At 32.0% G+C, this 16387-nt stretch overlaps 1 protein-coding gene across 1 annotated transcript in view; it reads left to right on the forward strand.

Annotated features, from left to right (window-relative positions):
* The window catches only part of LOC132716899 (G-protein coupled receptor GRL101-like), a 41519-nt gene extending 25336 nt beyond the window's left edge, over nt 1-16183 (forward strand). Inside the window, exons 16-20 of the mRNA XM_060700232.1 lie at nt 198-433; nt 2002-2041; nt 12118-12388; nt 13996-14083; nt 15974-16183. Coding sequence (XP_060556215.1) covers nt 198-433; nt 2002-2041; nt 12118-12388; nt 13996-14083; nt 15974-16183 — 845 coding nt within the window. The remainder of the gene's footprint in view (nt 1-197; nt 434-2001; nt 2042-12117; nt 12389-13995; nt 14084-15973) is intronic.
* Nucleotides 16184-16387: the final 204 nt, after the last annotated feature.

The raw sequence follows: 16387 nt of genomic DNA on the forward strand, positions 1-16387 counted from the left end.
ACTTGTTAATATGTTATTTTACTTGATCTGTATTATTTTTATTGCAATACCTTACAATGCAGCTCACTGGTTATTACATCTGAAATTTGACTGAAAATTTGGTCTTGATAAATTATGCATGTATATATATTTTATATATTAGTTTGTTTCTGGTATAAATCATTTACAGTAATGTACCGTTTAATATTTGTTTGCAGAAATTGGCAGCGCCATTTTAAGATATCAGAAATTTAGCAGATCTGTCCGCATGAAACAAGAAGTTCTGCCAGTAGGAACAATGCGTAGTATCCAAGACATACTCAATGACGATAGATGTTTGTCAGTCAGTATTGTTGCAGCAGTATCCAAACAACTTGCCGAATATCTTTGTCTATTAGATGAGTCTTTCATTGTCATAGACGTGATATGTGAGACGAATGTGTACATAACAAAGGTATATACCTAATTGTAAAATTATCATATCACTCCTTATCAGGTATTTATGTATTGTAAGAAAACAGTCTAGGTGGCACTCATAAGGATAAAATGGAAAACAAAACACATAATTTAAATGAAAATTGGGAATTTATTTAAAATACCATGAACTATCCTTTTTATACTAAATTCACAAATTAATATGATTTAATAAATGATTCCCGAAACAATCTTACTTGTGACAGGTTATGTGTTCAGCTCCTTCAGGCTTGATTAATACATTTGATAATTTTCTTATCCATAGGCTAAATATCCAATTTTTTGTAATAATGCAAAATTTTGATACTCCGAAAAAGCTCTACAGGAAAATTTTGCCAATATGGGAAAACTTTTTCAAAATTTTTTCAAAATGTTTATGAAATTTTAAATAAATAAAAAAAAAACCCCTTGTTTTAACTTTTTTTTTTCTTATTTTTTGACACAACATTTTTTTCTATTTTATTTTTTAACTAGATTTTTCTGAAATGGAAATTATAGTATGTTTTCTTTAATTGTGTTTAGAAAATTTGAAGTATTTTTTGTCTATTCAGTATACATATATGTTCAATAAATTTTCTCGACGTTAATATTTCATACAGTGAAAAATCATTGCTTATATTTAACGTTTTTTTTAATTATTTTTGTTGTTGATGTTTGTTGTAGTTTTTGTTGTTGTTGTTGGTTAGTAGGTTGGTTGGTTGGTTGGTTGGTCGGTTGACATTAACTTGTGTAATGATATTACTTTTCTATATCAATTATATTCACATGATATTAAATTTTATGAATTTCTTGACGTTGACCATGTTTTTTTAATTAATTTTTAGTAGATGTTTCAATAATGTATTGACGACTAGATAACTCGTTATTTGTAATACTTGAATCATTTTTCATTTTAATTGTATTTATCATAAAAATGTTATTGCCTTTGACAAACAGATAGCCGTCACATATAATACTTGGATTCTTTTTTATTTAAATTGTATTCATTATAATGTTGTTTTTTTTTTAAACTTATCAATGTGTTTAACATTTACTTCAATAAACGCCTTTCAATCACATAAATTCAATCATTTATGCATTTTTATGTCCTATTGTAATCAGTGTTGTTTTAGTTACTATTTATTGATATTTTGTGAAGGAAGAGTTAACCTATTTGGTAAGTTTTCCGCTTTTCAGTCTTTGGATCATGGAATCGAGCCCTATTCTGATCAGAAACATGCATCATTATTTGGCATTTATATAGTTATTTCCAAGAAGCGAACTTGAGAGGGTTCAAAAGCTGTTGTCACAATTAAGTTAAATAAATAATTGTGTTGATAAGAATAAAGTGTGATTTTTTTTTTGCATACATGTGGTTAAATAAGTCTTTGTATATAATTTTTAAGAAAAGCTTTCCCTACAGTTTTTCTGTCAGAGAAACATGATGTTAATAAGTGCGAGATAAAATGTAAAACAGCCTACAAACAGCAAATTGCAGTCAGATTGTCTTAAATTGTGATTTTGTGTAATTTGAATTTTAATAATTTTGATTTTTTTTGTTTGTTAAAGGTTGGTAGTAATGTTGTTGTTGTTGTTGATAATGCTGTTTGTTTGTAATAATGACATAGATATTTGATATCATTATAATAATAATTTGTCATTGATTATCCCACGCCGAAATGCGGCGGGGGATATAGAAAAAGTCTCCGTCCGTCCTTCCGTCCGTCTATCCATCCATCCGTACAAACCAGAGCTACATTATGGGGTTTGGTCTAATGTTCTCATAACAATAGATGCCTTTGATGTCATTCATTCCGTTTCTCTTGTGGGGTTATTTTCTGCATTGTGGGTTTAAAAAGAACAAAAGAAATAACAAAAGAAAACCCCATAATGTAGCCCTGGTAAGAACGTCTGTCCGTCCTTCCGTCCGACATTTTCGTCCGGAGCATATCTCAAAAGTATTTGAGGTATCAACTTAAAACTTTATAGGTGGATAGATCATATTCAGGAGGTGTGCAGGGTGTAAGAATGATAACTCTACCCTTCATAATATTTTAGCTATTGCCCTTTGTTATTTTGCATACTTTATTGTTCACCTGAGTGGAGCATAACTCAAAAACTCTTTGAGATGTCAACATGAAACTTCATGTGTGGATATATCTTACTGAGGAGGAATGCTGTGCACAAGAACGATAACTCTACCCATTGTAATTTTTGAGTTATTGCCCTTTGTTATTTTTCATACTTTTTGTCCGGAGCTTATCTCAAAAAGTGTTAGAGGTATCAACTTGAAACTTCATAGGTGGAATGATCTCATTGAGGAGGAGTGCATCACATAAGAATGATAACTTTACCCTGCATTTATTTCAGTTATTGCCCTTAGTTATTTTTCATGCTGAATTTGTCCAGAGTATAACTATAAAGGCGTTTGAGATATCAACTTAAATTTTCATTGGTGGATAGATCTTATTTAGGAGGAGTGCAGCACACAAGAATGATTACCTACCTTTTTTTTAAGTTATTGCCTTTTGTTATTTTCAGCAATATACTCACATATGTTTCAAATCTGTAATCACTTCAGCCATCAGTTTTCATTACCAAAAGACCTCTTAAAATTGAATTATTCTGCTCTACTGCATAAATATTCTTCCAATGAGCAAACACATTCGGCGAGGGATGGCCACGTTGACATGGCTCTTGAGTTTTTTTTTGTAACTGTTGTTGTTTTTATTGTTATTTAATTTTAGTTTTAGTAATGTACTTTTATAATCAGCATCTTTTAAATCTGAACATCATTATACGATCTGTAAAACTACGCTAATCAAAATTTTTATGCAACTTGATAACGAGCACTTATGTTGCGATCCTGATACGGAACAACTTCCGAAACATAATAGATTCATTTTTTATTAAAATAACTTGTAAGCATATTAACTGAGAATTTATAGATTTTAATAAATTTGCGTGATTAAGATTTTTTACTGAAGGATGAGTTTATTATAAGATTATTTTTACAATTCTGAGAAAATGACCTTAAACATGGAGTATAAAGCACTGTTTGATAAGGGGGCATAACTTTGCATCCGGTAATTTTTGGAATATTTGCCCTTTTTAAACGCGTTCTTTTATGACATTAAAAATATTTACTAATAAGAATTGAAAACCTTTTTCATTTTCTTGAAAAAATGGACCTTAATGAAAGTTGATACCAATGGAGATGCCGACGAAGGGTCTTGGCAATAGCTCCTCTTTATCCTTTGAAAAGTGGAACTCAACCTTAAAGTGTGTAGCAATGTATTGAATATCATAATTTTTGTTTAAAAACTACGAATTTCATTAACTGTTTGTTCCAACAGGAACTTTACTTTTGTTGAATCTAAAAAAGAAATATCAGCAGCCGTTATGTTTACCCTTGCAAGTACAGTGGCAAGTTCAATGTCATAGCGTAACATACTCACTAAGAATGATTAGGACTTAAATAGTTTCCCTCAGCCTGAGGATTCATTTCACGTAAATAATATCATAATTGGTATTTAATAACTTTGTTTGATACTTTGCAATACATTTTTGTTTTTTCTGTGTGCAAACGTTTTTATAGTTTGAAACGAAAAATGTGTTGGATAAAACCTACATTTTCCCTCGAAAATGGCGGTTTTTATTCACAAAATGAAGGGTACGACTCACCCTGATGAAGAATAGTGTGGTTTAATAATGGATTGAAAAACGTTGTTTTTTATCATTATTTATTTATTTATTTATCTATTGTATAAAACAAAAAGGGATTATTGTAATAAGGATTACGTAAGTTAACAATAAAGCAATGTTCTTACTACCTGACTTGTTTTATTTTGTCAGTTCTCATTGTCAAGGTCTTTCTTAATACCTTATTCTAAATGAGTTTCATAAATCATTCTAAATGAGTATCATAAATCATTTGATATATGTCTAAAATTAAAGTGTTGCAAAGTGCATCACCCACTTTTACTGCTAAAACTCTATACATTAAGATTTCTGATGAAACTTTTATCTACGATTATACTTTAAAAACAGTGCGCCTGAAAAGAATATGACGGACTTCAGCCTTCCGGGTCATTCGGACAACAATTAGACTATAAACTGAACTTTGATAGGCTGATAAGAGAACCAAAATAATTAGGTGAAATCTGCAAATTATTAATTAATCATTTATTGGTTTTAACAAGAAATGTGTGCACAGTAAACTTATTCCCCTACTTTAATACAGTCACGGTGGCACATTTACATACTTATACATATCTAATAAAGGTCCAGCGTTATATTAAAAAGGTAATATTTATAACACATTTTGTTGTATAATCATTGTATGGTTTCATAAACTTAGGAAAGTCTTGTTCTTGATAAGACATTATTCCATGCGTCAACGTGACTTGACCTTGTGACATCGACATTAATTTCTCAATAAAGGTAACACTTAGATTATTTTTTATTTCTCTTCTCATGTCGATCGTCATTGATAGGACAAAGACTTTACGCAGAATTCATTGTGATTGTGACCTTACAACTTATTGCATGACAATTGTAGAGTTCGCAGTAACAAAGCCCTGTGTGTGCAAAAGCGTACTCAAACTATTTGTAGGACAATTATTTTTTTCAATTTTTCAAAATTAAGATGGCCTTTGAACGTCTGACTTTAAACTAAACTGAATTTATCAAAATTGAGTTCATGCATGTTCATACGATGCTTGGAATATTGTGGACACTAGCAATCAATTTAAAGAAGCGGAATACATAGCAATCATGACCATTGATATCTTATATGAAATCTATGGTCTTCATCAAACAATTTAAATGTAATTTTACTTGACAATGTGATACACAAATTATCTTAGCTTAAATCCGTCTGCAGAAGAGAAGAATTTGACAAGAGTTTTCCTTCTATGAGTATATGTGGGCTTTATTTACCGAGGAGTTATGATTTGTTTCAAATATCAAGCGCATTTATTCTACAAGATATGGTAACAGAGTGCCAACAAATAGCCTTATAGTTACATTCTCTACACCCATTCTTCCATCATCGATTCGAGTAGGTTACCTTAACTTTCGCGTTGTGGTTTACATTCCAAACCCTATGCAATGTTACAAATGCTTCAAATTTGGTCACAATGAATCAAATTGTGCAAGGCAGACTATTTGCCGCAGATGCAGTTCAAACCATGGCAAAAATGAGACTTGTTACGTCCCTGTTAAATGTGCCAATTGTGGTGGAGAGCATTACGCCACCTCCCGGTCATGCCCCTTGTGGTTAAAGGAAAAAGAAATTCTACGTCAGAAGTATACGCAAAATATTTCCTCTCAAGATGCACGAAAGCGTGTTGAATCACAAGGACCAAAACAACTGTTGTATTCAGCTGCAGTTACAAAGTCTGTTAAGATCGTTGACTCTGCAGTACAGGTCAACTTATGTCAATGCCCCCAAATTAAGTTACCATTACCTTCAAAGCATACAGCTTCACAAAGTAAGCAGTCTACCTCTGTGCAGACTCAGTCACCATTAAAGTCTTCTCCAAAGAAGCAAACCGCAAACATTCAAATAGCATCTTCTGAGAAAGTTATTCAAAAACAATCGCCTAAAGAGCGGTTGAAAAAAGCAATGCAGAACCTGATCAACACAGAAAATCGGTTCGATCCACTTCACGACACCCAATTGATGGAGGATGAGGATCTATACCTCTCCCCTCCTCCAACTCCGAATAGCAGAAGTCCAATAAAGTTTCCTAAATGATATAAATATTCTTTAAGATGGATAATAGAAGTCATTCTATCCTACAATAGAATTGCCGTGGTCCAAAGTAAAATTATAATGATCTACTTCTACTTTTATCAAAATTATCTCCAAATGTGTTATGTCTTCAGGAGACCATGTTATCTCCTAAAGATAATATCTCTATAAAAGGTTATACACTATATAACTATATATGCACTAGTAACGCCAGAACATCAGATGGTACAAGCATTGCTATCGCAAATTGCGCTCCACAAAAAGAACTAAAACTTAACACAACCTCTAACAATTTGTTCTCTATACATTTCTCTAAATAAAACGGTAACAAGTGATGAACTTGAGAGTATTTTTCGACAATTACCATCACCTTTCCTTCTCTTAGGCGACTTTAATGCTCATAATCCTATGTGGGGCAGAACATCTACTAATAACAAGGGAAATATAACTGAAAAATTGATAGATAACTTTCAGATTTGTTTATTAAACAATCGGTCACCTACATATTTACATCCAGCTACAGGTACGTTTTCTTGCATCGACCTCTCGATTGTCCACTCTGCTATATTCTTGGACTTCGATTGGAAAGTGTTAGATGACCAGTACGGCAGTGATCATTTTCCTTTGTTACTTACATCAAATGACTCTATACCAGATGATTTTTAATTTAAGAAAGCAGATTGGGAAACATTTTCAAGGCTCTGTTCCATTGATCTAACAAAAAATGAATTTAATTTCACTTCTGCTGATATAGCTGAAACGTTTTCTTCAGCATTACATACTATTGCCTGCAAAGTTGTTCCATTAACAAAAAATAATAGTAACAAAATCAAAAGCCATGGTTTAACGATGAATGTAAAAAAGCTGTTCGCATACGTAAAGTTTCACTAAAAAAGTTTGAACATCGCCCTACAATAGAAAACATTGAAAATTATAGAATCTTTAGAGCTTAAGCTAGAAGATTAATTGGTTTGTCTAAACGCCAATCCTGGCAATCATATGTTTCAAATATTAATTCAAATACTCCTATTAAGAAAGTCTGGGATGCAGTACGGAAAATAAGTGGTAAGTATAAAAAGAGTCCAATTGTTCACTTAAAAACTGGTGATGGCCAATATGCCAAAACAAAAACGGATATTGCAGAAACTTTGGCTAAAACATTTGCAAAGAACTCTTCTTCAAACAATTATTCAAATGAATTTCAACAACACAAATGTAAAGCTGAGAAAGAACATATATATTTTACTTCAAGAAATGACGAAGACTTCTCTATTGATGACTTAATTTATTCAATTAAAACTGCAAAAGACAGTGCTGCAGGCCCGGACGAAATTTACTACCAGTTTCTTAAACATCTACCGCCCCAATCTCTTGACTTGCTTCTTGAAATTTTTAACAGAATTTGGGTTTCTGGTGAATTTCCTAACACTTGGAAAAATGCGTTGGTTATTCCTATCCCTAAACCTGGAAAAGATTCAACTGACCCTACAAATTATCGCCCAATTTCACTAACAAGTTGCCTCTGCAAAACATTCGAGAGGATGATAAATAATCGGTTAGTTTGGTATCTAGAAAATAATGGAATTATTTCTAATTTTCAGTCAGGTTTTCGTAAACAGCGAAGTACAAAAGATCATCTTGTACGACTTGAAACTTTTATTAGAGAAGCCTTTGTAAATAAACAACACCTGGTATCAATTTTCTTTGATCTTGAGAAGGCTTACGATACTACTTGGAAATATGGTATCCTAAAAGATCTAAAGGATGCTGAACTTAAAGGCAGACTTCCTCTTTTCATATCTGGATTTTTAAACGATAGGCACTTTAAACTAAGACATGGTTCAACTTTTTCTGAGGATCAAAAACAAGAACAAGGTGTTCCTCAAGGAAGCATGCTTTCTGTTACACTTTTTGGCCTTTAAATAAACAATATTGCTAGCGCTCTTACACCAGGCATAGATTGTTCTCTATATGTAGATGATTTTCTTATCTGCTATTGATCGAAAAGTATGAGAACAATTGAACGGCAACTTCAACAAAATTTAGATAAAATCCAAAAGTGGGCAATAGAAAATGGTTTTAAATTTTCAAAGTCAAAAACTCAATGTGTTCATTTTTGTCGATTGCGGAAACACCATAATGACCCTGAACTTTACATATCTTGTTCTAAAATTCCAATAGTTGATGAAGCTTAGTTTTTAGAAATTATATTTGACAAAAAACTTTCTTTTATACCACATATTAAACATTTGAAAACTAAATGCCTTAAAGCTTTAAATTTAATTAAGGTTTTATCAAGTACAAATTGGGGATCAAATTCTTCCACATTACTGAAATTATACAGAAGTTTTATCCGATCAAAATTAGATTATGGTTCTGTTGTATATGGGTCTGCAAGAAAATCATATCTTCAAATGCTAGAAACCATACATCACCAGGGTTAACGTTTAGCTTTAGGTGCATTTCGCACCTCACCTGTAAAAAGTCTATAAGCGGAAGCTGGGGAACCATCGCTTCAACTTCGTCGAAAAAAGCTATCACTTAAATATGCAACTAGAATTTCATCAAATAGCAAAAATCCAGCCAAAAATATAATTTTCAAACCAAATTATATTGAAAAATTTGTTAACAAACCAAAGGAAATTAAACCATTAGGCCTTCGTTTAAAAGATGATTTAGATAAACTTAAAATTAATCCTGTCAATATCCTTCAAATTGACGACGAGGATGTTCCACCTTGGACTTATAATTCCCCTGAAATAAATATTAACCTTTCAAATATAAAAAAGTCATCAAATTCACATGAACATTTCAAAGAGAAGTTTCTAGCAATAAAGGAAGAACATGAAAATTTTATACATATTTATACGGACGGTTCAAAGGAAGGTTGCAAAGTAGGTGCGGCTGTGTATGAAAATGATTATACATCTATTATGAGGTTACCAGATAATTCATCAATTTTTACTGCTGAAGCAAAAGCTATAGATTTAGCATTGTCATACATAGAAAAGCATACCCATGATAAATTTGTGATATTTTCTGACTCGCTTTCTGTTTTAATATCCATTAAAAATAAAAAAATCTGATAAAGAAATTTATTTTACGATTTCATGATATACTTAAAATAAAATCTGTTAAATTATATTGGATTCCAAGTCATGTAGGTATACGAGGAAATGAAAAAGTAGATGCTTTAGCTAAACAAGCATTAAATTTTCAAAAAACTAACTTATTGTTACCTGCTTGTGATTTTAGAACGGCTATAAATAAACTCGTTTCGTCTGAATGGAAAGCAAATTGGGACAATGCCGTCGTTAAAAAACTTCATGATATACACCCATCTCTTGATGTGTCACCATCTCTTTCTTCGATGCTGAATTGGACACACTAAAGTTACCCATTCTTATCTCCTCACGAATGACAATGCCCCTTTCTGTGTAGGTTGAAATGAAAATTTTACTGTCAAGCATTTTCTTCTGGAATGTCATGATTTTTCACAGGCCCGTAACAGATTTTATAATGTAAACTCAGTCAAAGAACTCTTTAATACAATTCCATCAAAAAACATCATCGATTATTTGAAAGAGATAAACTTGTACTCAAGGATCTGATTGGCTCTTTTTTATTATTATTTACAACGTTTTACATAATATCTTAAGCCTATTATAGCATTCGGCACAATATGGCCATTTATGTGTTGACGTGCCGTAAAATCCAAACAAACAAATAAACTTAACATTTGATAAAGGTTAACTACTCATTGTTGCATAGCAAATATCTTAAACTTTTGGTTATGCAGTATCAAAATATACGATTTTATTTTAAAGGTTGTTCATATTAGACTTTGTTAAAGTATTGACACTTGAGGTGCAACAATATTATCTTTTCTAATTTCAGTTATCACTTTCGCTTTGTTTATCTATAAACAGCCCTAAATAGGTCGGTATCCAAACAATAAATCAAAGTGATGTACCGCATGGGAAAAATCTTTAGAAGTAGTCTCATTTTTGAAAAGTGTGAAATTATATTATGGTAATTTTCACTGTGAATATATCAATTATAGTTTTTTCAAGGATAAATCATTTATCCACTCAAATGCATAAAATAAAATACTATACCTCGTATGATCTTAAAAGGTGACTAACTCTACACATCAAATATCTGAACTTTTCCCATTGGAGTTTGGCAGAAGAAGAATTGTAATAACAATCTTCAAAAGACTCACTGATAATTCAAGTGATCCCAGCGGGAAGTCCAACTATGATGTATAATTGTCAACTATATAGTACTACGGAAAAGGATTTTTTTTTTAAATTTTAATGAATTATTAGAGTCTATGCATCTTTTAGCTGCAGCAGGCGAGGTGGTTTAACCCTTTGTGTTTTGCTTTTAAGTTTGTAACAGCCGATGAAAGCTTATATCGTCTTTGTTTTTTGTTGTTGTTGTTGTTTTGGTGTTGTAAATCTAAACCAAACAAAAAAGTACAAAAAAAGAAAAACATCCAAAACGTTTTTTTTTCTGTATGACTATGTTACATAATACGATATGTTAGGGTGACATCACGGCCATGGCTTGGTTAACTCTTCACATAAAATATCTGAACTTTTCCTATTGGAGTTTGGCAGAAGAAGAATTGTAATAACAATCTTCAAAAGACTCACTGATAATTCAAGTGATCCCAGCGGGAAGTCCAACTATGATGTATAATTGTCAACTATATAGTACGACGGAAAAGGATTTTTTTAAATTTTACTGTAAAAGACTATTAGAAGCATTAATTACTGACAGGCAAATGTTGACACCAGGACACGAATTGAATAATATAGCAGTGGTCAACTTTACAGTGCTGGTTACCAAACATCACACAGCTAAGCTTAACTTTTTAAGAGGAGACAATATATAAAGGTTTTTTTTATATGAAGTATAAAACTCAATTGACCCTGTGGTAAGCCAAATTCTAACAGATCACCTGAACCAACTTGGTAGAGTTTATAGTCACCAACTATCTAAGCTTTGTTAATTGCCTTTTTGGTGAAATATTATTTCTAGAGATTTTATATGACATTATGTTAAAATCGGGCGTGGCCAATTAAACCTCAAGGTAATGATTTGAACTTGCTTAGTAGTAGTCATCTAGACAATGCTTTCTCGAATATCAAAGCTCTTGACTTTGTCGTTAGAAGGCTTTTATCTTTATCAATATCAGACTATCTAAAATTAAGTTGAGACCGGCGGGCCGTTTTCGTTCTTTACGCATAGTATATCAGCTCTAGACATTAAGCTTTGTTTCAAATTATTGTGTGACCTACATATGTTAATTAAAAACATTTGCAAAACTTCATGCAAAGAGTATTTCAAGCAAGTTTTGTCACATTTGGCCATATGTTACAGACGAGATGTCATTTGACGCAATTGTAGACAACGGACAGATGTCGGACATCTACAGATAATTAAATATTACCATAAGTACAATATGGTATGGTAAGATAAATACTCAATTTTAACAAATCTAACTTATTTTATAGTTTGTGAATTACATATTTATTTATTTTTTGTTTCGTTTCGGTTTCATGGTTTCATGGTTACTTTTATTTTATTTTTTTTTAATTTTAATGTGGCATATGGTTGTTTCATCTGCTCTTTATGTTTATACCGGGAGACAATTCAAAGATATATTCAACCTTCTCTTTATTTTTGTACCGGGAGAACATTTCAAAGATATATTCAACATACTCTTTTTGTTTGCACATGGCATTTCAAAAATATATATTGAACATTTTCTTCATGATTGTACCGTAAGAACATTTCAAAGAAGTATTATCTTTATATTTGTACCGGGAGAACAGTTCAAGATATATTTAACATTCTCGTTATGTTTGTCCCGGGAGAACGTTTCAAAATATGAAATTTGATAAATTTGATTTCAGGCACAGCCCTGGAGGTTGCCACTGCCTTCAAGGACATTCAAGTGGTCAAGTCTGTCCTAGAGGAGTACAGAGTCAACATAGAAACATTTTATCATGAGATATATGAAGCTGTAACCTTGGCAGAGAGAGTAGGCATCTACCCTTCAGTCCTCCGGCGCTGTGACCGTCAAACACAAAGAGGAAATATCCCTAGATCAAGTGTGGGGGAATTATTTAGACGAACAATAATTGTGCCATTCTTTGACTATCTGAAAGGGAGATTGCAGACTCGGTTTGATTGAGTCTGCACATGATGGATAATGAAAAAGTGCAACATCCCTTTTGTCCCCTAGCATCGACTTGAGCGGATATTTTCAACACTTAACGTGTTGGATTAGATCAGAAAAATAAAACAACATTGAAGTGAAAATACGGGCAACCGTTTTTACAGGTACAACATGACACTTGACATCAGCTGATTCAATTATTTGAATGTATATTACGCATTATGCGTATGAAATATGCGTTTATCATGGGATAATATTTCATAAATTTTATCAATTTCATCGTTCATTTATCAGATAAAAATTTCAAACAATTTAACAATTTTATCTTTCATTTTTCAGATAACTACTACTTGCGTATGCTTACTGCAGCAGTTGCGGCAGATAGACAGTTTTGTACATAATATTGATTGCAGCAGATGTTATCGTAATATGTATATAATAATAGACCATGTTTCAAAAGTAATCCATGATTTCGTAATGATGTTCAAGACAAAAATAATACCGTGTTGTTTGAAAAGTTATTGCAGTTTCAATTAAAGTTTTCTAACTATTATATGGAACAATAAAACAGATATGTTTTCATTTATTAAAACATATATTTATTTATTCATTTTTATCTATATCTAACAGTAGAAGTAGTACTTTAGAAAGGACCATAGTTTTATAATTATAAAAAAACAAAAGTAAAGAAAGAACATTTAAATAAGGATAGTTTATATAAACCAGTATGTCTCAATTTTGATGAAATAGAAAAAGGGTGTGTCCGTTCAGAAAACTGATTAGATTTTTTAAATATTATTGGAGCATTGCTTTATTTTAAATAATGCTCTATAAGCTAAATACATTACTAAATATATGTACCATTTGGATTAAGACAAAGTGTCATATTAGGTTGTAAACTACTTTATTTGCATGCATTTTACATTTTAAAGTATAATTAATTATCATCATTGATTCAAATATTTTAATCACAGACATTTATTGAAATCTATCAATTTCTTACTGAATGTGTCCAATTTGAATAAAATTATGAATAAACTATGTATTATATTTCGTAAAAGAAATGTCAGTTATTTTAGTGACACTCATACAATATAATTTCTTTAATTACTTAATGTTCAAAAAATAATAATAAACAGAACAACATAATTTGGCCAGACAAAAAGGTATACCAAATGTGGAGAAAAAGGTTTGTCCCTTTTAGGGTCATGGAAAATTGATGTCCTTCTCAACAAAAAAGAGGTTAAATACATTAACTTAATGAAAACTATACATGACTCAAAATACTAATAATGTGCAATTGGAGGTATTGATTTACTTGCATGTTTTTATGACTTCAATGAACTGCTTGATAACAAATAACTTCCTTTTCTTATTGAAGGAGGAAAACATAAATATATCGGCGTAATTAATTATATTTTTGGATTTAATAAACATAACAAAATTGAAAACATTTATCATATTTAAGAAATTAAGAAATTGGAAAAAAAAGTAAATATGGATTTGTTCTTATAGGAGACTTTTTTTCTTCTTTGCTATTGGTTCTAACATGTTTCTTTTCTTGTGTTTTTCATCATATGTACATTTTTCATATATATATTTTCCGTTTTAGACAAATATTGATACATGTTCTTGAAGGTGGATTGTTGATTGGCTGCGCTTTGGTGTTTGTTGTTGTTATATTTTTTGCTCCACCAAAGGTAAAATCAACGGGTGATATCATAACAACTTATACATTACGCCGCTAAATATCTTAAATGGACTCTTTTATCTTTCAATCTGGACAAGCCCTTTCCTTATTTTGGCGAAAATGTTCAAGACATTGTCCTTCTTGATAGTAAAACTAGATCTGAAATTGCTTAAATTTCTTTTTCCCCGTAAAAAAAGTTGATTTAAGCTTTTTCCAACGATTGTTTTTACTATCTTCTGAATGTCTTAAATGGACTAGTCCAGCCAACTCACATATTCCTGCAATAATATTATATGCGATAAACTGTTAATAATATATGTAACATTTTGTACGATTTTAATGAGTTCAAAATTCCAAACTATAAATTATCAATGGAAAACACTATACCGACATTTAAAGTTAGTTCAATTAATGAAAAATCGTATAAATTGTGTATGTATAAGAGGTTTGTGTGTGTCTTACATGTGCGCCAGCGTATTTGCGTGGTGTTGCTTGTAAGCTAAGTTACATGGGCTTACCTTTTATTGTTAAATTTAAGGGGACATGGAAAATTCCAATACCATTATCACTAATGTCCGACTTGATATACGTTAAATAGATATCAAGTCAGACATTTATGATGACTGTTAAGGATTTGTAACAAAACACTTGTACATACAAAACAAATATGTTTTGCCATTTATTAAACTCACTCCAATTTTCGGCATAGTCATTTTCGTTTATATTTTGTAGATAGAAAGTTTGAAACTTACAAAATCATAGTTTTCTTTTGCTCATAATTATAACAAATTAAATGTCAAAAACCTAACCCTCGCAATTTCTTAATGGGTTTCATTCTCGAAAAGAAAACAGAAACAAAATACTTGTGTTTCGAACATAACAATCCTGGATTAAATAATTATGTTAGTCGTGTTTAAAAAATAAAATTTTGAACAATTATTTAGGGGTATGATAATCATTTGCCAGTAATTGTTTTTAATGTTGCTGTAAGTTTTACAATGTCACAAACTCCCTTGACATGAGAAATAAAAAGGGAATACCACATAATAAGCAAGGGAGTCCACTTCACCTATCTGAATTTTAATTCAAGATTTTAATCTACAAAAGTTTTTTTGTTGTTGTTGTTTTAGGGATGACTTAAACTTCATGTTGAACAAAACTTCGTTTTGGCATTATTACATCTTTTTTTACACAAAGACTACATATTTGCATGAAAAATGAAGCCTGCTTGTGCCCATAAATGAAGTGGGGCATATAATTGTTAACGTGATACTGTATTCAAAATGCATTACTAATTTATTACAAGTTTGTAATGTTAATTTAATGTATTGATGATTATTTTGTTGCTTGATTTTTTATGATTATGTACTCAGTACAAGTCAAAATGTTCTGTTCTGTTTTGTATTGTTTTTTTAGATAGGGGTTCTAGTGGTATGCTCTTTAGGTTGCTTATGTTTTAGACGTAAGATTGTTGTCGTTTGGGTCCGCTAGGCCAACGTAGCAGAAATCTAGAACGCTGGACCACCTCCGCTTCCCAGATTTGCCCGAGCGGTGAATTAACGTTTCACAAACGCTGTAGGACTGGTTGTAAGCGTTTGACGACCGGACACGGGATTGCTGGAACCGTGTCCGGCGTTGAAGCAGCGATCAATTGTGGCGATGAACTTTGGTTTGACGTTGGTATGGAGGTGTCGGAGCGGGACAAGAATTTGGCTATAAATACAGGGCGAAAATAGACCAGTGATCGAGCTGCCTTGGAGTGCAGACCTCATTTACATCTAATTTGCTTGAAGTTATAGTAAAACTGTACTAACATGGATGCTGGGAGACTTGCTATGATTGGTGCACTAGTCCAGCAGCAAAATCAGAACCTCCTCAGATTGCAACAAGTTGTTGACAGAAGAAGAAGAGAGAGAGAAGAAGGAGAGACAGAATTGTGTTGGTCGGACAGTGGATACAGAGAATGCCTGAACACGGACTGTATGGCAAGCTGATGGTAGGGCTGAGGAATAAGGATCCACGAGCCTTCCAGCACTTTATGAAGATGCCACCAGCCAAGTTTGATAAAGTTGTACAGAGGCTCAGCCCCAGATTGACACCAATTACCTAGCAAACCTGGACCCTGGTCTCAAAGTGGCAATCATCCTAAAGCACCGGGTCTCTTGAAAAAGAAAAATGCATTTCGCCTGAAGGGTTTCTCAAAACACCATCAGTGTGCTGCCTTTCCTTCTCCAGCGTTTCTCTTCTTTTGTCCACGTGGCATTATGAACATCAACTATCGACTTCTATCAACAAGAACCGGTTGAACCGGGTG

Source organism: Ruditapes philippinarum, unplaced genomic scaffold, assembly GCF_026571515.1.
Source record: "Ruditapes philippinarum isolate M1 unplaced genomic scaffold, ASM2657151v2 ctg6618_1_1_1_1, whole genome shotgun sequence".
In the NCBI taxonomy this organism is placed as follows: domain Eukaryota; kingdom Metazoa; phylum Mollusca; class Bivalvia; order Venerida; family Veneridae; genus Ruditapes; species Ruditapes philippinarum.